Source organism: Phyllopteryx taeniolatus, chromosome 11 (assembly GCF_024500385.1).
Source record: "Phyllopteryx taeniolatus isolate TA_2022b chromosome 11, UOR_Ptae_1.2, whole genome shotgun sequence".
In the NCBI taxonomy this organism is placed as follows: Eukaryota; Metazoa; Chordata; class Actinopteri; order Syngnathiformes; family Syngnathidae; genus Phyllopteryx; species Phyllopteryx taeniolatus.
The window spans coordinates 8,895,499-8,918,817 of NC_084512.1; the positions used below are offsets into that span (position 1 = coordinate 8,895,499).

A 23,319-nucleotide genomic window follows, 5' to 3' on the forward strand; every position below is an offset into this window, starting at 1 on the left:
TAGCTCTTAATTTCACACTTTTGTAATTAAAAACAGGCTGTTTTCGAATGTGAAATAAACCAACCACACAAATCCATCAAGATGGCTTTGATGTGTATTCATCTGGGCCAGTCTAATTAAATGTTGTCAATAGAAGTGACACACTGAAACAATATCAATAAGTACTCGCCTCGCGAGTTGAATGGTTACGTAAGGCAGCGAGTGGAAACTCAAGTTGTTAATACGCGTAGACTTTGAAATGTTACAAGTTACAATCGAAGTCAAATATAATTACTGTAAATAATACACTGACACGGTGCGTTTGCTGTGGAATTTTGGAGTAATTCAATTATATTTGTGTTATTACCCGAGCGTCAACGTGTTGTGTGACGTCAATTAGTTGCAACTCGTTTATTGGCTCGTGCGGACCGGAAGTGGATGGCAAGCCACTCTTCTTTTTGCTCCGTGGCATTTTGCAACACAGGCTGTCTGTTGCTGTTGGCTTCGCTCCTCACCTTCAGCTTCAAGAACAAACGGCGAGGGAAACACTCATGATAAAGTAAGTAATTGGGTTTGCACGACATACTTGCCTTGCGTTACGTTTAATAGACAGACAAATAACGGGAAACCGCTGTAGATAACACAACTCGCTAAGCTAACAGCAAAAACTGCTCGACTTCCGGTTTGGAGAGTTCAGAATAATAGTTGGCACACAAAAATGAGTGCTGGTTCACTTTGACTTTTATGAAACATATGTTAACCAGAGCCAGTGTTATTATATATTTGTTCTATTTTCCATGTCACGGTGCCTCCCAGGTATTTATTTTTGAAGATATTCACTGTATGTTTTGCACATTTAATGAATGGTCAGACTGTAGTCCAACCATCTCCTTTTCTTTCGCGCTTGTCCTTGTTAGGGTCTTCATGGATGAGCTGGAGCTCATCCCAGCTGACTGTAGGCGAGAGGCAGGTTATTCCCTGGACTGTTCGCCAGCTAATTTCAGGGCACATGTACACAAACACCTATCAAGCTCACACCTATCGAAGATTTAACGTCTCCAACTCGCATGCACGCTTTGGGAGTGTGGGAGGAGGTCGGAGTACCCTAGGAAAAGCCATGCAAGTCTTAATGAAACCTAATCGCCATCGCTCCGTCTTTATTTTACAATTTTATTTAAAAAGGTTTTGTGAATTTTCTTTAAAATGTGATTTTGTGGCGGCACATTCTGAGGTTCGGAGTTCAAATCTCCTTCCTGTGTGGAATTTGCACGTTCTCGCCGTGGTTGTTGTCATGGTATTTTTGACTGCTTCCCACATTCCAAAAACATGCATGTTCAGTAATTGAAGACTCTAAATTGTCCAGCGCTGTGATTATGAGTGTGAATGTTTCTTTGCTTCTCTCTGTGTGTGTGTGCCCTGTAATTGGCTGGGGACCAGTGCGCGCCCTGCTTCTCACCCAAAGTCAGGCCAACAACTACTTTTAAGTTCACACAAACAAACAAAGAAATTCGTTTTTTTTGCGTAAATAACAAAATGAAAAAAAACTTTTTTAAAGGACATTCCAGATGATTGTATTATCAAGCTGCAAATAAGAATTATAGTAGTGGACTCCGCTTGCGCCCTGCTGCTTTTCATCGTAGCCGTGCAACTGATGTACCCCGGAAAGGCCAGGTAGCGACCAAACTGTCAGGTTAGAAGAATTGCATCGTTCGCTTGATTAAATGACCTTTAAGCTTAACCTTTCCGCAACTTTACATGAAGAGAAAAGCTGATCAGAGGACTTCTCAAAAGTGTTGTGCTTTGTGCAACGTCAATGTCAATTAATGTAAACAGATATTTTCCCAGTATTTTGAGTCTGTCATGTAACTAATCGTTGTACAGTAGTCAAAATATGACACAGCTCTCATTATGACACAGAACCCGTCTCGTGCAAACTCCACCTGCTCAGACAGTTTGGATCAAAACTGCATTATTATATTTGTAAAGGCAGAATATTTAATAGAGATCTTGAATTGGATATCATGATATTGTAAGTGGTCATAATGTTGTGGCTCGCCCTTGTATCATCTCCTTAATTCAACAACTTCAGGATTTCTATGCTTGGGTCTGATGCTTTTATTTTATAAAGCCTAACTGTTAAAGAGGAAGTAGCTTGCTGCATGTTTGTACTGAGTTAAGCAGTCATAGCAGGACAGTTGAGTCTCTTTGAGAGAACTGTGGTTTTTATGTTAATTGTGGAGCCTTGTGGTGCAGTTTGACTGTAGCGTTACGTAACTGGCGTCAGCCCGGTTGTGTCTGCCTCAGTAGGTGACATAAATCATCCCCCTTTTTAAAGAGATTCCATACAAACACAACATTATATTAATCATGAAGGTGTTTATTCTCCCCGGGTGTGCCTAATAATTGGTCAATGAATGTGCTAAATCACGTTATGGTCTTCATATGGATTTTTCCTTTCTCCTACGTAGGTGACGATCGCATGGATTTACACGGCAATATTTACCAAAAGATACAAGGCATTTTAGACTGGATTCACCACAATTAATTTGTCACACATTTTTCCTGAAAAATGTGTAGCAAAAAAAATATGAAAAATGGTACTTGTGGAATCTGTGTGCCGAATTATGTCCTGAGTGTGTGTCAGAGAGGAAAGGGAATGCAGACTGGTCAGCTCGAGCTTGTCTGAGAGCGTGATGCCCAGACGGGGGTTGCTGCTCCACGGCCGGGTCCGCTGGCTCTTCCTGGGCCTCCTCCTGCTGCTGGTATTGCTGTTTTTCGCCTACCTCCTGGAGTGCACCCCTCAAGCTGACGTCAGCCTGGTCCTGCCCGGCATAGCGGGGGAGCCTTACGGAAAGGAGTACTACCAGGCCCTGCTGCAGGAGCAGGAGGAGCGCCACCTAAATCGCGCCGGCAGTCTGAAGCGGCAGATTGCACAGCTCAAGCAGGAGCTGCAGGAAATGAGCGAGAAACTGAAGCTGCTGCAGGACAAGAAGGAGCTCCCCGAGGTGCAGGGCTTGGCCGAGAACAAGGAGCAAGAGCCGGGAGATCTGCTGGATTATTTGCACTCTCAGATCGACAAGGCTGAGGTGAACACGGGGGCGCGCCTGCCCAGCGAGTACGCTCTGGTGCCCTTTGAGAGCTTCACCTCGTCCAAGGTTTACCAGCTGGAGATGGGACTGACGCGACACCCGGAGGAGAAACCTGTTCGCAAAGATCGGCGAGACGAACTGGTGGAGGTCATCGAGGCCGCGCTGGAAATAATCAACAACCCTGACGAGGAAGACGGCGTGGAGGATGACATGCCGATGCATAGGCAAACCTACAAAGAGGCCCACTTCATAGAAGGTAATGCCTGACGTAGTTTCTGTGCTGTGAAATACTTTTGCTTAGCTAAAATGCCACGGAAAGAAACAAATTGAGGGCAAGAACACTACTTGATGCGTCTCCAAGTTCACAACATATCTTAGGAGGCTTCTGCTAACATGAGCGGTGTAGGGATGACTTTATTGCTTTTGTGTCTTCTATCACCCATTTGGTCCTTAATTCATTAAAATACTGTACTTAGAAATAAAAAAACAATAAAAAAAAACACTACAACATTGTTGTAGTATATGATGTTCCAAAATGTTTTGACATTATTTGAAATATGAATATCTGAGTAACTACATGGTGATTCCAGTGATTGCAACCCAAATGTGCCATGAGAGAGCATCAGGTGTGCCGCAGGAAATGATCCAATTTCACTTATATGGTTCAAGAATTATTCATTTACTACAAATAATGTCTCTTTGTTCATTTATAGGACATTTAAATGCTATTCCACTAGATGCCAGAGGGTACATAATTAACCTAAACAAAATTAAATAAGCTTTATGTGTAAAAATACATTCATCAAAATTCCAGCAACATATTCAAGCGGATATAGATTTTTCACAAAGCTGTTTGATATGCACCCGCCTATGATACAACACACGTTTCCAATTTTGCTTTCCTCTTTGAATACTTTGTGACATATGCAAATCTGCATTCTCGTTGTTATATTTTTATTTAATTTTCTCAAATGCACCCTGCACACACTTGTTTGACTATGTTCGAGCATATTAACACAGAAAATTCCTTTTCACTCCTATGAAGTAATTCTTCACCTTTAAAAAAAAAAAAAAAAAGAACAAACATCTATACTGAAGTTTTTTCACACATCTCATTAAAATTTGAGATCACTTGAGTGAGAATCTGTGGATAATTGATGCCCATTATAATTACATTGGAAAAAATATATAATTATACATAGTTTTTTTTTTTAAACCCAAATTCTTGAATAAGTGGGGATAAACCATTTTGGGGGTTGGTCCCCCACCCAAAAAAAGAAAAAAAAACCCACAAAGAAAAACAACAAGAAATTTAAAAAGAAGGAAAAACTGAAAGGCATTTTTTTAAAAATCTGCAAATAGTTGAATTTGCGGGTGCCAAAACGCGAGTATGCTGGGTCCACTGTATTTATAAAACAACATTTTCATTATATTTGAACTATAACCGTTTCATTGGTATCATTACCTCTCTTAACTGACTGAATCATAGTTCTGCTGCCTTACAGTGTGGCGTTTAGTTTAAGTAACCAAATGTGGTTCCCTTTCCAATGAAGGAAATAGGAAGCAATATTTTGAACCCCATAAATGTTTGTTGCACAATCACTGTTATTAAGCAAGATGAAAGTGAGTTTTGAGAGAGTGTTTTTGGACAGATGGATGAATGCTCGTCAGTCACATCCACACAGTAACTGTGCGGTATCATCTTGTGGTGTTTTGGCAGGCATGTACAGGACCGAGCGGGACAAAGGGTCACTTTACGAGCTCTTCTTCGCTAAAAAGGAGTCTAGCACCTTCCGGCACGTCACCCTCTTCAGGCCTTTTGGTCCGCTGATGAAAGTCAGGAGCACAACTGTAGACTCATCGGGAATAATTATCAACATCATTGTGCCACTGGCGGGCAGAGTAGAAACCTTTTTACAGTTCTTGCATAACTTCAGGTGAGAACATTTGTTTCTTCCTGACATCCTCCAGCTTGTTCCTTCGATACACATCGCTCTGCTTTTTTATATCATTGTTGTCCTTGTAATTATTGTTGGGAAAAAAAAATGTAACACTGACCGTTCTTAGGGAGGTGTGTGTACAGCAGGACAAGCGAGTTCATCTCACAGTGGTTTATTTTGGCCAAGAGGGGCTCCAAGAGGTGAAATCCTCTTTGGAAACAATGTCAAGGTTTGTCCTTTTTGCTTACAACAAGCTAATGTCCTTCAGATGTGTCATGAAAATGATAGAGAATGTACCCATTACTTTTTGTTTTGTTTTTGTCAGGGAGGAGAGTTTCTCAAATTACACTCTGATCCCAGTGGATGAGGAGTTTTCCCGAGGTCGGGGGCTGGATATTGGAGCACACGCTTGGAACAAAGGCGACGTTCTCATGTTTTTCTGTGATGTCGACATCCATTTCACGTCGGACTTCCTGAATACATGTCGTCTCCATGCAGATCCAAGTATGCTTTCACATCTGTCATTTTAATGAAATGTCAAATATAAATATATATATATATATATTGGAGAGTACTTCTCATTCTTCTTTATAGACAAGAAAGTCTTCTATCCAGTGGTGTTTAGTCTTTACAATCCTGCCATAGTTTATGGAAATTTGGAGCTGGCTCCACCTGTTGAACTTCAGTTGGTAAGACCTTTTGATAGATGACTAAACACAGATTAATTCTGCCATCTTTAGTTACATAAAACAGTATGGAGCGCGAATGTTTGTTTGAAATAGGTTCACAAAAAGGATGCTGGTTTTTGGAGAGATTTTGGCTTCGGTATGACGTGTCAGTATCGCTCAGATTTCCTAAATATCGGTAAGGACGGCTCTTTCATTTATTACTGGTTTACTTACTCGGTTTATCCAGAACTTCACTACTCATTTTCCCCTTTCTAAGGGGGTTTCGATCTTGACGTGAAAGGCTGGGGTGTAGAAGACGTCCACTTGTACAGAAAGTATCTTCGGAGTGACCTCGTAGTGATCCGGACGCCGGTGTCCGGTCTCTTCCACCTGTGGCATGAGAAGCAGTGCGCAGACGAGCTGACTCCAGAACAGTACCGCATGTGCATTCAGTCCAAAGCCATGAATGAGGCCTCCCACTCCCACCTGGGAATGCTGGTGTTCCGGGAGGAGATCGAGGCTCACCTCCGCAAGCAGGCCTTCAAGCCTCAGAGCAAAGCAGAGGACTGAGCTGCTCTCTGCGTGTCGGTGTCACATCAGCATCAAGTCTGTAAGATGCTGACATTATCAATGCACAGCTGTAGACAAGTGAATGTACAAAAAACAACGTGGCTCGTTGAGCTACAGCAATCTAAAAAGAGCAGATGATCACATCACCTACCCTGCTGCGTTTCTTATCCATTTTCCCAAAAGTAAGTTATTTTGCTTGCAGGTATTGACCATTTACCTACTGTGAAATGGACCCAACAGTGTAAGCACCGTTTTTCTCACTGCTGCTGAGTTACCTTTCGAGTGTGACCTCAGTCAATAGATTTCAGCAGTTTTCCATTTCTGAAATCAAGGTGAAATTCCACTTCTTGCATTACAGAGCTAGTTATTTACTTTTGCAAATGAGGGGAAATCAACCTTTTATGTCTTTTGGAGCCATATTGTTCAGTTAGTATTCTATTTATTAGCTGTTTGATAAATGGGACTTTTTTTTTTTTTTTTTTTTAAATTTTCTGTGACAGTCACTGTCTTAATAGAGAAGCATGTTATTGTGATTGGTGAAGGTGCAAAGATCTAATGTGAGCATGCAGAACTAATATTGGGTATGAATGTACCTGTATCTTTGTTTTCTGAAACGTGTTGTTCGTGCCCAGCAAAGCTTATTGGCACTATTTATTCCCAGCACTGGACTGTGTTGGAATGGTACACTCTTGTAAATAATTTTACAAAATGTCTTTTATTCATGTAAATCAATTATTTTGATCTCATACCCACGTTCTGATGTTTTGACACCGCCAGATTCCTTCACTTTTGTTCCAGAGGCCATGTTACTGCTGAGGTTAGAAGCATAAAGTCATCAGTGGACCCCAGAAACTGTTTCAGGGCAGGTGGGGAGTAGTTTTATGTCTAAAGATCAGTCTCACGATGCTGTGTGATCTTTATGAATGTTACTGCAACTATTAAAGCTTTTGGTAGAACAGTTGGTTCATTTGGTTAGTATATATTGTCTTCCTCTCAACCAAACAACAACATAAAAAAAAATGTGCAAGGAAATGGTTTATTGGTCAATTTGCCCATGGAACACACAGAAGGCTAAAATAACTGGTGCTACTTAATTCCTATTGGTTGGCCTTTTATCAAATGATACACACCTTCCTTATCCAGCTCTATAATTTATAAAATATTGCTGTACTTGTCAAGTCTTTTAATCTACAAGGGAAATCAGTTTTCTTAATTTAAGACAAATAGTATAATACGGTTGTATTATAAATTTGCATACAGTCCATCACATGTATAGAACGTGAAAGAAAGAAACAGCAAATATAATCCAGGAGAACGGACCAAGTGGAAAAGTCTTTCATGATGTGGGGCTTTATTGTGCTAATGCACCATGTGTTCTGGCTGGACCCCCATGCTTTTGTAGATCTCCTTGAGGATAAGCAGAGCTGTGTCTTCAGATTGCCTACAAAACACAAATTTAATATTCATTATAGGTAGAAATGTTCATATTAGGAAACATTTTTTTTTTATATATATATATTTTTTATTAAAACTGCTCCCAGGTGTCTTCATAAAATGTCTCTGAGACCTTGAATTTAAATCGTTCTGGGGGGACACATTACTGTATCATGCAAATCAGCCACTGTTGTCCTGCCTCCCTCTAATGTGGGGTGTGAGAATGAGAGTGCCAGGGGCAGTACTGTTCTGTAGGCACCCCCCGCAAAAAACTTGAGTTTGAAGTGCGCCCATAAAGACATTAAAAGGCAACATGGATTGTATTTTTACCGGAGGAGATGGCACTTCACCACCAAGCTGCCTAATTACACTTGTCAATTAGTGTGGGGATCTGTGCATGTGGTGCACGCAGTGGACACATTGCCAAACACGAAAAAAATGAGTCTGGTACCAGTAGCAGAGATGACTCTGGAGAGCGAACAGGTACTCATTAAAACTCTCAATGGGCTTCTCCTGCAGGACAAAGTCGATCCGATTCCCTCCATTCAGCATCCCGATCCTAACCTCAGGCTCGTCTTCTTTGTGTGGTTCGGGGATCTCTGGTGGTTTTTGCTCTGAAACTAAAGCAAAGCATAAATATTACCAAAAAAAGAGCCACACATATCCAATTGGCACCTGTGAGAGAGCGGCTCACGATCTTGCGCTCTCTTCTCCTGCTCTTCAATCTGATCGGCCACCATAGCCAACTCTGCCTGAAGTTGAGCAGACGATGTGTGGGCGCGAGCAAAGTCGTTGAGCGTCTGCCAAGCGCTCCTCAACGAGCTGATAAAACCATGCTTCAGGTCCGAGCCCATCCGAGACAGACTCTCCTTCAGCTCTGAAACCCCAAGATACATTACTTAAAGGGCTACTGGGACCACAACTATCGAATGTCAGTATTAAATATTTATAACAAACACATTCATAACATTTATTTAACTTACCGAGATGCAGCCTTTTCCTTCCTTTGTGATGTGGTAGCAAAACAGGCTTCAGTTCCAAGTCTGGCATTATCATGGGCTCAATCCGGTATGCCACTGGGTCCAACTGACACAGAGATGCGCGACAGTAATAAGTTAGCCATGAGGATTGCTGCCTGAATCATACGTGGGCTCCAACTGCACATACATGACTGCTTTAGACAATCATAATTCCCCAAAATATGGTTTCTGCTACCCTTTGAATTTCCACCCCATCTATTTGTAATGATACATTATTCTGTCAAACAATATAAAATTTGTCTTGCTGAGATTGAGTGACATTCTATTACGATCAGTATGAACTCATAATTTACCACTTGCATTACTTATTTTATATTTGATCCTGAATAACACAGTGTTGCATCATCAACAAATAAGATTGCTTACATGCATTTACAAAGTCATTAATGAACAATATAAACAATTTGGATCCAAGAACTGATCCTCGTGGAACTCCATAATCGTGTCACATACTGGTGCTTCTGATTTTGTATTATTTATTTGAACAAATTAACCATAGAAGTGCAATACCTCTTATCCCATTTTGATCGTTTTTTGAAGTAGCCTTGAGTGATCAATAACATCAAAAGCTTTTTTGAAGTCAATACAAATACTTATAAAGTAGTTTTTGTTGTCTATTGCTCTAGAAATGTTCTCTGTTAACTTGATGATTGCCATTGCTGTTGAATGTTTTGTCCTAGCCGGGTCGTCAGAACTGTGAGGCAGATGTGCTAACCGAGGGGAAAAATTTTTTGCAGGAAAAAAAATACCAAGCCTTCCTGATTCATTTAAGATGCCTTGGATACACACTGAGGAGGAACGCCTACCGGATGATAAATATTGAAGAATCCTTTGCACGTTGGCAGCTGATAGGCCTCTTCAATCTTCTCCAGGCCTCTGACAGTCAAGAACATGCCGATTGGAGAACCCAGGGCAAAGAAATTCACTGGACTGAAGTTTAGATTGTGGTAGACCACCGACACCTGTAAAGCATGGCATGATGTATGTAGGCAGACATTTCAACTCCCGGTCAAAAAGGAGAATCAGCTTTAAACGCTTAAACGACATGACTACACGTACCTGTCCAGTGCCAACTTCAAAGTAGTTGTAGTCGACGTGGATGGAGGAGACGCCTGCCGGAAGATTCTTCTCAGTACCGGTCTCAGCAGCTTGTGGGGGCGCTGCGACTTGACTGACCACCCGGACCTCAGCTTTTTTCTCCTGAGCAGCCGCCAATGTACACAAGAGCAGGTCAGACAACCATTTAAAGGGATCACATTTTTTTGAAAAACAATTTGACAAACTTGCCTCTTTAGTCACTCTTTCTTTGACAAATTTGGCCATTTTTTTGCGGGGGCCAAGCGGAATACCCATATCCTTCAAGTCCTCAATTGTACACATGAGCTGAAAGAACAGCACAAAGACACAAATCAGTCAAGTCTAATCAGCACTATTAATCATGAAAACATCCATCCACTTCCTACGGCGCAAGTGAGCTGGAGGCTATCCCAGCTAACTGGCCAGAGTCCGAGGACACCCTGGACTGGTTGCCAGGGCACATCTAGAAAAACAACATTTCACACTGACACACACACACCTATGGACAATTTAGTCTTTAAGCGACATACATGTTTTGGGATTCTAGGAGGAAGCTGGAGTACCCAGAGAAAACCCACATAAGCACGGAGAGAACATGCAAGCTCCAAACGGGAAGTCCAGAGCTAAGATTCAAACCCTGAACTTCAGCACTGTGAGGCAGACGTGCTACCCACTATATTACGATGCTGCATCATGAAATGAACAACATGAATTAATTATAATTTAATAGTATTGTAGTAGGTGGCCACTTTACATCCCACCGGACATTTGGTTCTGCATTCCAATACTCAAATACAGCACAATTAGCACTGCTGTACTTAGTGGGGAAACTAAATACATTAATCCCTCGTTTATAGCTGGGACTAGGTGCCACACCACCCCCACAATATGTGAAAAATGCAAAGTGGAGACCACATACTTTTTAGGGGGATAATTTATACATATTTTAAAGCTTAATGAACCTCCTCAGACTCCTATTAATCTTCCCCACGCCCTTATTAACCTCTAGCATACTCTTGTAAAGACTTGCTACTCTTAACGCCTTGTAAATTCTTAAACATACAGTAATGCACAGTATTACTGTACACGATGTACATTTTATCCATCCATTCTCTACTGCTTATCCGGGTCGGGTCGCGGGGGCACTAGCTTCAGCAGGGACGCCCAGACTTCCCTCTCCCCAGCCACTTCATACAGCTCTTCCGGGGGGATCCCGAGGCGTTCCCAGGCCAGCCGAAGGATGTAGTCTCTCCAGTGTGTCCTGGGTCGTCCCCGGGGTCTCCTCCCGGTGGGACATGCCCGGAACACCTCACCAGGGAGGCGTCCGGGAGGCATCCGAATCAGTTGCCCCAGCCACCTCATCTGGCTCCTCTCAATGCGGAGGAGCAGCGGCTCTACTCTGAGATCCTCCCGGATGACCGAGCTTCTCACCCTATCTCTAAGGGAGAGCCCGGACACCCTGCGGAGGAAACTCATTTCGGCCGCTTGTATCCGGGATCTTGTTCTTTCGGTCACGACCCACAGCTCATGACAATAGGTGAGGGTAGGAACGAAGATCGACCGGTAAATTGAGAGCTTCGCCTTTCGGCTTAGCTCTTTCTTTACCACAACGGACCGATACAAAGTCCGCATCACTGCAGACGCTGCACCGATCCGCCTGTCGATCTCCCGTTCCATTCTTCCCTCACTCGTGAACAAGACCCCAAGATACTTGAATTCCTCACCCTTTTCCGACTGAGGACCATGGTCTCAGATTTGGAGGTGCTGATTCTCATCCCAGCCGCTTCACACTCGGCTGCGAACTGCTCCAATGAGAGTTGGAGGTCACGGCTTGATGAGGCCAACAGAACAACATCATCTGCAAAAAGCAGAGATGCAATACTGAGGCCACCAAACCGGACCCCCTCTACGCCTCGGCTGCGCCTAGAAATTCTGTCCATAAAAGTTATGAACAGAATCGGCGACAAAGGGCAGCCTTGGCGGAGTCCAACCCTCACCGGGAACGAGTCCGACTTACTGCCGGATATGCGGACCAAACTCTGACTCCGGTCGTACAGGGACCGAACAGCCCATATCAGGGGGTTCGGTACCCCATACTCCCGAAGCACTCTCCACAGGACTCCCAGAGGGACACGGTCGAACGCCTTCTCCAAGTCCACAAAACACATGTAGACTGGTTGGGCGAACTCCCATGCACCCTCAAGGACCCTGCCGAGGGTGTAGAGCTGGTCCACTGTTCCACGGCCAGGACGAAAACCACACTGCTCCTCCTGAATCTGAGATTCGACTTCCCGACGGACCCTCCTCTCCAGCACCCCTGAATAGACCTTACCAGGGAGGCTGAGCAGTGTGATCCCCCTGTAGTTGGAACACACCCTCCGGTCCCCCTTCTTAAAAAGGGGGACCACCACCCCAGTCTGCCAATCCAGAGGCACTGTCTCCGATGTCCACGCGATGTTGCAGAGGCGTGTCAACCAGGACAGCCCCACAACATCCAGAGCCTTTAGGAACTCCGGGCGAATCTCATCCACCCCCGGGGCCCTGCCACCGAGGAGCTTTTTAACTACCTCGGTGACCTCAAACACAGAGATAGGAGAGCCCGCCTCAGAGAACCCACACTCTGCTTCCCCATGGGAAGGCGTGTCGGTGGAATTGAGGAGGTCTTCGAAGTATTCTCCCCACCGACTCACAACGTCCCGAGTCGAGGTCAGCAGCGCCCCATCCCCACTATACACAGTGTTGGTGGTGCACTACTTTCCTCTCCTGAGACGTCGGATGGTGGACCAGAATTTCCTCGAAGCCGTCCGCAAGTCTTTCTCCATGGCCTCACCGAACTCCTCCTATGCCCGGGTTTTTGCTTCAGCGACCAACAGAGCTGCATTCCGCTTGGCCAGCCGGTACCCATCAGCTGCCTCAGGAGTCCCACAGGCCAAAAAGACCCGATAGGACTCCTTCTTCAGCTTGACGGCATCCCTCACCGTTGGTGTCCACTAACGGGTTCGGGGATTGCCGCCACGACAGGCACCGACCACCTTACGGCCACAGCTCCGGTCGGCCGCCTCAGCAATGGAGGCGCGGAACATGGTCCACTCAGACTCGATGTCCCCCGCCTCCCCCGGAACATGAGCAAAGTTCTGTCGGAGGTGGGAGTTGGAACTCCTTCTGACAGGGGATTCTGCCAGACGTTCCCAGCAGACCCTCACAATACGTTTGGGCCTGCCACGTCGGACCGGCATCTTCCCCCACCATCGGAGCCAACTCACCACCAGGTGGTGATCAGTTGACAGCTCCGCCCCTCTCTTCACCCGAGTGTCCAAGACATGCGGCCGCAAGTCCGATGACACGACCACAAAGTCGATCATCGAACTGCGACCTAGGGTGTCCTGGTGCCAAGTGCACGTGTGGACACCCTTATGCTTGAACATGGTGTTCGTTATGGAGAATCCGTGACGAGCACAGAAGTCCAATAACAGAACACCGCTCGGGTTCTGATCGGGGGGGCCGTTCCTCCCAATCGCGCCCTTCCAGGTCTCACTGTCATTGCCCACGTGAGCATTGAAGTCCCCCAACAGAACAATGGAGTCCCCAGCGGGAGCGCTCTCCAGCACCCCCTCCAAGGACTCCAAAAAGGGTGGGTACTCTGAACAGTCAGGACCCGTCCCCCCACCCGAAGGCGGAGTGAGGCTACCCTCTCGTCCACCGGGGTGGACCCCAATGTACAGGCGCCGAGCCGGGGGGCAATAAGTATACCCACACCTGCTCGGCGCCTCTCACCATGGGCAACTCCAGAGTGGAAGAGAGTCCAACCCCTCTCGAGAGGACTGGTACCAGAGCCCAAGGTGTGTGTGGAGGCGAGTCCGACTATATCGAGTCGGAACTTCTCGACCTCACACACCAGCTCGGGCTCCTTCCCTGCCAGAGAGGTGACATTCCACATCCCTAGAGCCAGCTTCTGTAGCCGGGGATCGGATCGCCAAGGTCCCCGCCTTCGGCCACCGCCCAGCTCACACTGCACCCGACCCCTATGGCCCCTCCCACAGGTGGTGAGCCCATGGGAAGGGGGACCCACGTTACCCTTTCGGGCTGTGCCCGGCCGGGCCCCATGGGTGCAGGCCCGGCCACCAGGCGCTCGCCTTCGAGGCCCACCACCAGGCCTGGCTCCAGTGGGGGCCCCGGTGGCCCGCGTCCAGGCAAGGGAAAACGAAGTCCATTGTTTGTCGTCATCATTAGGGGTCTTTGAGCCGTGCTTTGTCTGGTCCCTCACCTAGGACCTGTTTGTCATGGGTGACCCTGCCAGGGGCATAAAGCCCCAGACAACTTAGCTCCTAGGATCACTGGGACACACAAACCCCTCCACCACGACAAGGTGACGGCTCAAGGAGGGGCATTTTATCCTATTGTATTGTATGTATTTTAATTATTTACTTATTTATTTATTTATTTTACAGTTTTCATGTTTTAGGCTACGAACCATTTATTTTACAGCATACACTCAAAATCCCGCGATACGGCAAATGATGCACTGAATCTGCAGTAGGTGACCAGCGATAAAGCGAGGGACATTTGCCACTTTTGGCAAAAAATGCACAGAAATACATTTGGGGGGATTGTTGAAGACACACACAGACACACACACACACACACACACACACACACACACACACACAAAAGCTCTATTCTATTTGAAGCAGGGTCTTGTCAGCAGACCCCAGACTTCAACTTTCACTTACAAAAGATTCAATGTCAATCTTTTCCTCGTCAAACGTGTTCTTGTACTCTGACAGGCCAAGATGTTCCAGCACATCGGAAAGTTCCTCGAGCTCCTCTTCTTTGGGCTGCTCCTCCGCATCTGGAGGGATGACAGCCTGTGGAACCTGGGCTGCCACCTTGATTTCAGAGATAAACTTTATAACTGCTTTGAAGCATATGAGGCTACAATTTTACTTTTTATATCATTGTCTACTCCTCTTGATGGATTACAAAATATAATATTCAGATTTTAATGTAAAATAATAATATTGAATAATGAATATCACCTGTTTGGCTTCTCCGTTGATGGTGGGCATCACAGGAGGGGTCACGTCAGTCTTTTGATTTGAGAGAAGGTCAAAGAGGATAAGGGACCCTGCAATGACAATTACATTCTTGATGACAAAAAGCAACAGGAAACAAGACAATGAGCTGGTTTCTAGAACCTCTGGTAAAAGGATAATTCGAATGTTGACTAATACATACACCAAGCACTTGAACAGTATGAGTTGTAAAATTTAACAAATTAAGAAATGAAAACCTCTTTGACCCTGTCAGCATCATTGTCTTTTGTAGTCAGATAATTGATACAGCCATTGTATTGGACATCATAATATTGTGTAAGTGGTCATAAAGTTGTGACTGGTTAGTGTCCATCCATCCATTTTTTCAGAACTGTGAGGCAGACATGCTAACCAAAAGATCACCATGCTGGTCCATCCATTACAGTGTAATTAGCCAACCACTATAGTTCCAATATTTTAGATAAAAGCTACTCTTTTACAGTTAAAAACAAAAAGTAGTGCATTACCCAAGCTGTGCCCAGCAACAGACACTGCTCCTTTATAATCAGGGTTTCTCTTCATGAACAGGGCATGAAGTCGGTTAATCTCGTAGGCAACTGTGTCCATGATGGTCTGGCAGTATGTAGGACTGTTGTAGAATAGCACATCTAACAATGTCTCATTTGTAAAGTGACGTAATCGTCCAGTGCTGGGTAAAGTGATTTTCTTTATTCTCCTGCAATGAGAAATATACGTTGTAGAGTAAAACTACAAACCTGCAATTTTACTTACGTACTAACTTACGTGTGTGTGTGTGTGTATGTTATTTTCTGACACGCACACGCACACACACAGAGGCTGAAATAACTATTTTAACACGTCACCATTTTCCTTACTAAATATGTTTCCAAAGGTGCTATTGCCCTGAAATTTTCACCAGATGTTGGGAACTACCCAAGTAAACCATACTGTTAGATTTATCTTACCCAACATTATAATAGACACAAAAGGAATGAAGACGCTGGTTTCTTTTTCTCATGAGGAGGGCGTATGGGAGATTGTTCAGATAACAGTCTCTCAACACGCTCTGCATTTATTTGAAATAGGAGGGATTTACAAATCATAATGTTCTAAGCAATAAGACACAACACAAAATATTTAACACATACATACAACGAAAATAGAACCAATAAGATCAAAAATTAAGTTGTGTGTAATAATGTGAAATGACACATGGAAAAGGTATTGAACACATGAAGAAAGGGAGGTGCAAAAAGGCATGGAAAGTCAAGACAACACCTAAACGCTATCAATAAGCAAACGGCAATCCAGCCCCTTGTCAGTGCAAATCAATATCAGATGGTCCAGTCCTAATTGATGGCCTACAAAAAGGTCTCATTGCCAAGGTGTGAGTCAAGGCACATCTCATCATGGGTAAGAGCAGAGAACTGTCTCAAGACAAGTGATGTTACTGGTTGTGCCGAGACTTCGAGGCGTGTCCGCGAGGCATGTGGCGAGGCTTGCTTCATTTGGGGGAGGGGTAAATGATGACTTACGAAGCTTCGCTGCCCGGCAGTACCACATGACCGCTTCAGGAAGTGGTTCAGAATTTGGCGCGATGTCTGACACCTTGACACACCACTATTGACCCCGTCAAGCAGCTCTGTGAAAATGTGGGTTTATGCCATTCACCAAAGTTGACGAACACATTCCACAAGGTGCCACACTGGTACATCTCAATAAATTATAATAGTGTCAAAAGCTTAATTTAGTGAAGTAGTTCAATTCAAAAAGTGAAACTCACATTCTAGAGCTGCACCACACACACTGAAATATTTCATGATTTCTTTATTCATGTATAATTTTGATGATTATAGCTTATAGCAAATGACAACTCCAGATTCAACATCTCTAGAAACTAGAACCTAATGTAACAAACTATTCTGAAACAATGGAATTTATTTTTAATGTAGAATTTAGGCAGGAATTTGCCCTCTGAAAAGTATTTTCCCAAGTGTTTAATGTATGAAATAAATTGCGTTTTCTAACATATTCACATTATTTTTAGATGTGCCTGTATACGATTACTATCATTTTGGAAATTTTGGAATTTTCTGTTACGCATACAGAATACGCTCAAACAATATTTTATTATTTCAGGTCGACACAATATTTGGTCAAACATTTTTTTGGTGCCACAACCACCATATTGCAATGCATCACACATTATGTGGCCTAAGATACAGTTGCCTGTGATTATACACTTGGCCAGCAGGTGGTTTTCGTGTGCTCATGAAGCACCAAGAAATGGGCCAATACTCGTACCAATGGGCGAAGTGTTACGATGCTTCATGAAGCTTCATCTCGCCATTACTACTCAAGACCATCATCGCAAACTAACTGTTGCAAAACATAACGATGGCATTGGTCACAGGCGAATATCTAAGCTTCTGAACCTTCCAGTGAGCACAGCTGGAGCCATAATACGCAAGTGGAAAGTCAATAATACCACCATACAGTGGGTACGAAAAAAACGGAATTGTTGAAATGTTTGCAGATTTATTAAAAAAGAATAACTGAAATATCACACAGCCATAAGTATTCAGATCCTTTCTGTGACACTCATATATTTAACTCGGGTGCTGTCCATTTCTTCTGATCACCCTTGAGATGGTTCTACACCTTCATTGGAGTCCAACTGTGTTTGATTATAGTGATTGGGCTTGATTAGGAAAGCCACACACCTGTCTATATATGACCTTACAGCTCACAGTGAATGTCAGAGCAAATGAGAATCACGAGGTCAAGGGAACTGCCTGAAGAGCTCAGAGACAGAATTGTGGCAAGGCACAGATCTGGCCAAGGTTAGAAAAAAATTCTGCTGCACTTAAGGTTCCTAAGAGCAAAGTGGCCTCCATAATCCTTAAATGGAAGACGTTTGGGACGACCAGAACCCTTCCTAGAGCTGGCCGTCCAGCCAAATTGAGCAATCGGGTGAGAAGAGCCTTGGTGAGAGAGGTAAGAAGAACCCAAAGATCACTGTGGCCGAGCTCCAGAAATGCAGTCGGGAGATGGGAGAAAGTTCTAGAAAGTCAACCATCACTGCAGCCCTCCACCAGTCGGGGCTTTATGGCAGAGTGTCCCGACGGAACCCTTTCCTCAGTGCAAGACACATGAAAGTCCGCATGGAGTTCGTTCAAAAAGACCTGGACTTAGCAGGTACTGTTGTCACAAGGAAAACAGGGACTAATGCGCGCCGCCCCCATGGCCTGTATGCATGCTCACCACGCAAGACCCCATTGCTGAAAAAAAACGCATGTCAAAGCTCATTTAAAGTTTTCTGTAAGACATTTGGACAAGCCAGTTAAATACTGGGAGAATATAGTCTGGTCTGATGAGAGCAAAATGCATGCGACTAGTTTCTCCATACAGGATGGGTCTTGAAGTTGTCACTGCAAACAAAGGCTTTCGTACAAAGTATTAAAGTAACAGTTGACGTGTTCAATACTTGTTCCCTGTGTCATTTCACATTATTACACATAACTTAATGTCTGATCTTATTTGTTCTACTTTCTTTGTATGTATGGATTACTTGGGTTGTTCCCAAAATCTGGTGAAGCTTTGGAAGTATATTTAGTGAGAAAAATGGTGACGTCTTAAATACTTATTTCAGCCACTGTATATATAGCACAGCATGTCAAAGTTGTAAGGTCTCCTCACCTGTCCACCCCTGTGGCATCTCCATGAAGAGCCGTGTGCCACTGGACAGGCAGGAACTCCACCCGACTGATGGCGTGATCGTCCAAGGGTTTCTTAAAGTGACTCTGCAGCAGCTTCAGCGACACACTGCGGAAGTCGTCCACTGAAAGATTATATCAACAAATGTGCTCATGATATACTACATATACAGTGCTCAACATAAATGAAGTCACTGTATGAAAAGTCAGCTTTATAATTTGTTAGAGAACTCAAGAACAATTATTGGAATTTTGATGATTATGACTCACCTATGGAGGTAGAATTTGAAAGAAAAATTCAAATCTAAAATTTTGATTTGCTACAATTTCATTGGTATCTGCTCATTTTTGCAACATAATTTTTTGGGGAAAAAATACATTTTTGCGTACACATTGACAAATTTCATTTGCAATCAATGTACCACATTTGAGGCAATATTTTCTAATGTAGTATGTTATATAAAAAAATTACTCCAAAACGGAATTTAGTGTTTTCTAGCTAAGCTGTTGGGGTGTACCGTACTACTTGTTGAACACTGCTTGCACATTTTCAACCCTTTAAAAAAATATACTGTATGTAAATAACCTTACTATTTTTATTGTAACTGCAATTTTCTTCGCTATGTACCCTACGATATGTTACCATGTGCAATATAGCACCATAGAGGCTGCACAAATACTGCCATTAATTTAAACTCACCACACTCAACCATGCTCCGAAACCTCAGGTCACATACGGGACCAATTCCATGAACCATGAAAACAAGATGGTCCACTTTGGGGAGCTCGCCTGGAAAAGGTACAGAGAATGGATATGTTCTTAATCATCAAATTAATCGTCAAAGTTAGTTATGGCTTTTATCTATAGTTTCATAATCATGCATTACAAGGGATCTCTGTAATTGTCTGTTTCTATTACAATGGCTGACACTTTTCCATCATGCTTTATAAATCATAATTTTATATCTTAGTGTTTCTTCTGTGTTTAGATTAATGAGCAACAATTACCTTCCACGGAAAGAGCCCAAGTCTATGCTTAAATTTAGTTTACATTTCATATCCACACACACTGATATTTTCATAATTGCATATTCTTGTGTTTTGCCTTTTCATTTAAGTCCATGCATGACCTTTTAACATAATTAACAATTAACATAACATGCATGTTTCTTGAGAAAAAAAGAAAAAAATACAATGCAAGCATTGAGAGAACATGCGAACGCCTCACAGGAAGGCCTGACCAGAGATTCTAACCCAGAACCTCTCAACTGTGAGCAACATCAGTCTATGTTTAGACACAGTCTAAGTCAGCTGAGTAAAGAGCAACTTGTCTACCATCAGGAACTTGATCATGGTCATCATCAATCCCTCTCTTCACCACTCTGGGCCTGGTTTGTCCATCCTGATTTGTGCCCCACTCATCAGGCATGGAGGAGGGCTGGAACTGCACTATCACCTACAGAAACATTGACAACAAAGTTTTGCCACTCATCAAATCATGGCTACCACTTCAACCTGATCTGAGGGGTTGACAATGTTTCCAAGGTTCAGTGCAAGCATTTTTTCAAGATCTTTCAGTCAATTTTCCAGCTTTTATGTGGTAAATATAAAATTATATACAACAGAAATGTTTAGCATTATAACACAAAGAGATAAAGCTGAGCCATAAGGAAAATATTTTTTGTTAATTTCAAGTACTTTTCCAAGATTGAAGAGCCTTTCAGGCACCCATGGGCCTTGTAATACGTTTACCTTTGGATTGTGCATGACAATGGTTTCTCCAGATGGGAACTCCAGTCTACGGTGCCATTGGTTGGTAGATACAGCTTTCTTGTATTCTGCCTGTAGAGAGAAAGATATGAATGAAAATTACAAGTTTACAACATAGATTGCTCAACATAAATGAGTACACTTAAAAAAAATTGCATTTTAGTGTGTTGCAATCATTCAACCACAGTGAGTATTTTTGAGGGGTTAATTATGACCACGTCAACGCTAACATGAACAGTCATGATTTTTAGGTAGCTCTGCTTCCAGTCAAATAAAGGTGGGTGACGAACCTCTAGTTTGTCGCTGAATTCCTCAGAGTATGGGATGAAGCGACTATCCGTATCCCCTTTGTAAAACCAGGTGCAGCGCCGAACCTCCGAATTCTCCTCCTCCCAGTAAACAGCTGACCGCATGCGGTCGTAGAGGTGCACATCAAAACGACCGCCGTCTGTACGCACGATCACATTTTCTGGGTCTGGTTGAACTAGAGGAACAAAACGTCTCGCATTTTATATCTATATAGTCCATTACATGATTTTCTAGATTACAAGTAGTGAGAATAAGTAACGTTCAAGAAAAGTGTTTATCCTGGTAGTACCAGAGTTATACGTCTCTTCGAGCTGGAGGGAGTCGATGATGCTGAAAGGAAGCCACACGCTTTTGGACTCCACTAGCTTGCAAAAGAACCAGTGTGGCTGAATAGGCTCATATACATTGTAGTTGTACTGCATCATGGGACCAGCGGGCACGACTGTACCAGCAGGGTTGGCCGGAGGAGGTGGTGGTGCCTGCATGTGATTGGGAGGAGGCTGAGTGGAGGAAAAGAGAAAATGACTTTATGTTTTGCTGAATAGTAACCTTCAAGGCATTCAGCATCACAAATACAATCCAGCACAGTTTACCTTTGTAAATGTGGCTCCGGACAGCGGGAATGATTGTGACCCCGAGGTGACAGAGTAGGGATTGCGATGGGATGTGTGGCTTGGCGGCAGGACCTCTGGAGCGGGAATATAAGGACTGGCTTTGCTGCTGGTGACCGTGTGTCTATAAGGATTATGACTCTGTGGTTGCATCTGCGGAGGTGGCGGCGGGGTCATTGTACTAGGGGGAGGAGTGTGGCGTCCCACTGGGCTCTGATATACTGTACTGCCGAAAACAGGAGAAGCGGTGTTCAACTGTGAGCTAGGAGGCAACGCAGAGGCCATATTAACACTGCTAGAAAGAGATGCCGTGACAGCACACATGGCTGCTGCTGATGAGGATGGCGGTGGGCATGGTGGTTGGCCAATAGACGCAAACGGGTCACTGCTGGTTACTGAGTTAGAGAAGTAGCTGAAGGTAGAAGGAGCTTGTACATTTCCAGAAGTCTGACCCAAAAAGCTGTCTTCTTCGCCAACTTCAGTAGAATCCTCTGCTGGGCATCATAGTCCACATTTAAAAGCATGAACTGGTTTAAAAATGTACTGTTATTAATCTATTACACCCCAATTAGATTATGTTAACAAATGTTCAAAGAATCGATCGATTACAAGTTAAAGGCAATAGAGTATATTGAACATCACAACACTCGTCACAGAATCTCATCCAACACAGTAAATACGATAATTTACAGTGAGTAACATTAACAGAACTATAAACTGTATGTAGATGCATGTCAATCAAGTTTAGAATAAAGTCTGACCAAATGACACGGCTGCACATCGGGGCTAAACTCTGACAGAACGACTCAAAACATAAATCATACGTTTCATTCCTGTTTCCCAGATGAGTGCAATGAATAACTGTTGACATTCCAACAGGAAGTCCGCTAACTAGTTAGCTTGTATGCTAACGTTTCGGCTATTGGTATTTCTTCTTACCTCCCGACAGCACCGCCGGACCAGAGGCCTGACTCACTGGCATAAAAGGCAAATTGAAGTTAAACTCCGGAGCCCCACTAAATAACAAATTTGCGCCGTGGTTAGGAACATTATTGTTTTTTCTATCTGCCATTTTCCTCGAAATTACACGTAGCCACTACCGGAGAAGGCAGGCAATGCGTATGATGCGTTCAGGTCTCCTGAGAAAAAAGAGGACTTCTTTAATTGACGGATCGACGTCTTTCAGTATTTCAATTGATATCCCATAGTCCTCTATTTTCAGTAGAATGTAAAAATTAAAAAAGCATTAATCACCTGACTGCTTACGACACATGTAAAAGAATATTGCAGGTTGATGGCGCTGAACTCTCTCAGAAGAACTGGTCGTACGCAACACAGTGAGCTATATGTGAAGAGCGCATACGTGTAATTCATGTTTGTCGTAATATTCGTGTGTTAATTTACTCGGTTAAAACAAATTCGAGAGTTATTTTACGTCATGTCAAAACACGGATATTTCGATAAGTGTTACACTGTAACAGAATGACAGTACTGTACAATTCCACTTTAAGCCAGTAAAATACAATACTTTATTTGCGCCCTGGTGCAGTAATAATAATTATTATTAATAATTAATAATAATTATTATTATTATTATATTATTCTTCCTTTTCATAATGTTTATAAGTTGTTATTATGACAAATACATTCCCGCAACTTTAAACACGAAATGTACGATACCATCGCTTGCAGAATTCCGAAGTAACTATAATGCGGCATGCTCAGACGGATATCACGTGCTGCACGGATGAGACTGATTTCTATAACATTATGTTCGTTCGACGTCCTTACAAAACAGCTCTTGTATAGTATAGAGATCTACTAAAATTGAGCCGTTTGGGGCGGGGGGTTACAGAAAAGCTCACAATCGTTTTCACTGCCACCTGTAGGCGGGAGGTAGTATTTGCAAGGTGATAGTTTTAATTGTCGTTTTCGTAATATGAATTATTTAGCGTGTAATTTTCTCAGTGTGGTATAACTGGCGTTTATACAGCAACAACATAAAACAGACCAAACAAAAACCTGACATAGAGGTGATAGCGTTATCGCTTTAGCGCCGCCA

General features: G+C 43.4%; 2 protein-coding genes across 6 annotated transcripts; one reads left to right on the forward strand and one right to left on the reverse strand.

Moving 5' to 3' along the window:
• Positions 1 to 402: 402 nt before the first annotated feature.
• csgalnact2 (chondroitin sulfate N-acetylgalactosaminyltransferase 2) lies at positions 403 to 7,204 on the forward strand. 2 transcript variants are annotated; one of them, XM_061791044.1, is made up of 8 exons: positions 403 to 538; positions 2,448 to 3,324; positions 4,789 to 5,005; positions 5,136 to 5,237; positions 5,334 to 5,512; positions 5,603 to 5,697; positions 5,791 to 5,872; positions 5,954 to 7,204. In XM_061791044.1, exons 2-8 carry the CDS (start codon positions 2,673 to 2,675, stop codon positions 6,244 to 6,246), a joined length of 1,620 nt encoding a protein of 539 aa, XP_061647028.1. In that variant the 5' UTR covers positions 403 to 538; positions 2,448 to 2,672; the 3' UTR covers positions 6,247 to 7,204. The 2 variants fall into 2 exon arrangements, with proteins under 2 accessions (XP_061647028.1, XP_061647029.1); XM_061791045.1 differs by having other exon boundaries at positions 5,978 to 7,204.
• Positions 7,205 to 7,268: 64 nt separating this feature from the next.
• Positions 7,269 to 22,387, reverse strand: sec23ip (SEC23 interacting protein). 4 transcript variants are annotated; one of them, XM_061791039.1, is made up of 18 exons: positions 22,197 to 22,387; positions 21,240 to 21,748; positions 20,936 to 21,146; positions 20,628 to 20,821; positions 20,320 to 20,409; positions 19,903 to 20,023; positions 19,268 to 19,357; positions 18,551 to 18,692; positions 15,358 to 15,566; positions 14,834 to 14,922; positions 14,528 to 14,683; positions 10,008 to 10,103; positions 9,780 to 9,920; positions 9,527 to 9,682; positions 8,664 to 8,766; positions 8,375 to 8,557; positions 8,132 to 8,300; positions 7,269 to 7,687 (listed from the first exon to the last, which is right to left on the reverse strand). In XM_061791039.1, exons 1-18 carry the CDS (start codon positions 22,327 to 22,329, stop codon positions 7,606 to 7,608), a joined length of 2,874 nt encoding a protein of 957 aa, XP_061647023.1. In that variant the 5' UTR covers positions 22,330 to 22,387; the 3' UTR covers positions 7,269 to 7,605. The 4 variants fall into 4 exon arrangements, with proteins under 4 accessions (XP_061647023.1, XP_061647022.1, XP_061647021.1 ...); XM_061791038.1 differs by having other exon boundaries at positions 21,240 to 21,751; XM_061791037.1 differs by having other exon boundaries at positions 9,780 to 10,103.
• Between the last annotated feature and the right edge of the window lie 932 nt (positions 22,388 to 23,319).

Coding starts and splice junctions, on each gene's coding strand:
- csgalnact2 (XM_061791044.1), top strand. CDS start 2,673: ATGCCCAGACGGGGGTTGCTGCTCCACGGCCGGGTCCGCTGGCTCTTC. Junction 5,698..5,790: donor CACCTGTTGAACTTCAGTTG/GTAAGACCTTTT, acceptor TGTTTGAAATAG/GTTCACAAAAAGGATGCTGG. Junction 5,873..5,953: donor CTCAGATTTCCTAAATATCG/GTAAGGACGGCT, acceptor CCCCTTTCTAAG/GGGGTTTCGATCTTGACGTG.
- sec23ip (XM_061791036.1), bottom strand. CDS start 22,329: ATGGCAGATAGAAAAAACAATAATGTTCCTAACCACGGCGCAAATTTG. Junction 20,822..20,935: donor CGAAGAGACGTATAACTCTG/GTACTACCAGGA, acceptor TTGTTCCTCTAG/TTCAACCAGACCCAGAAAAT. Junction 9,683..9,779: donor TTGAAGTTGGCACTGGACAG/GTACGTGTAGTC, acceptor CATGCTTTACAG/GTGTCGGTGGTCTACCACAA.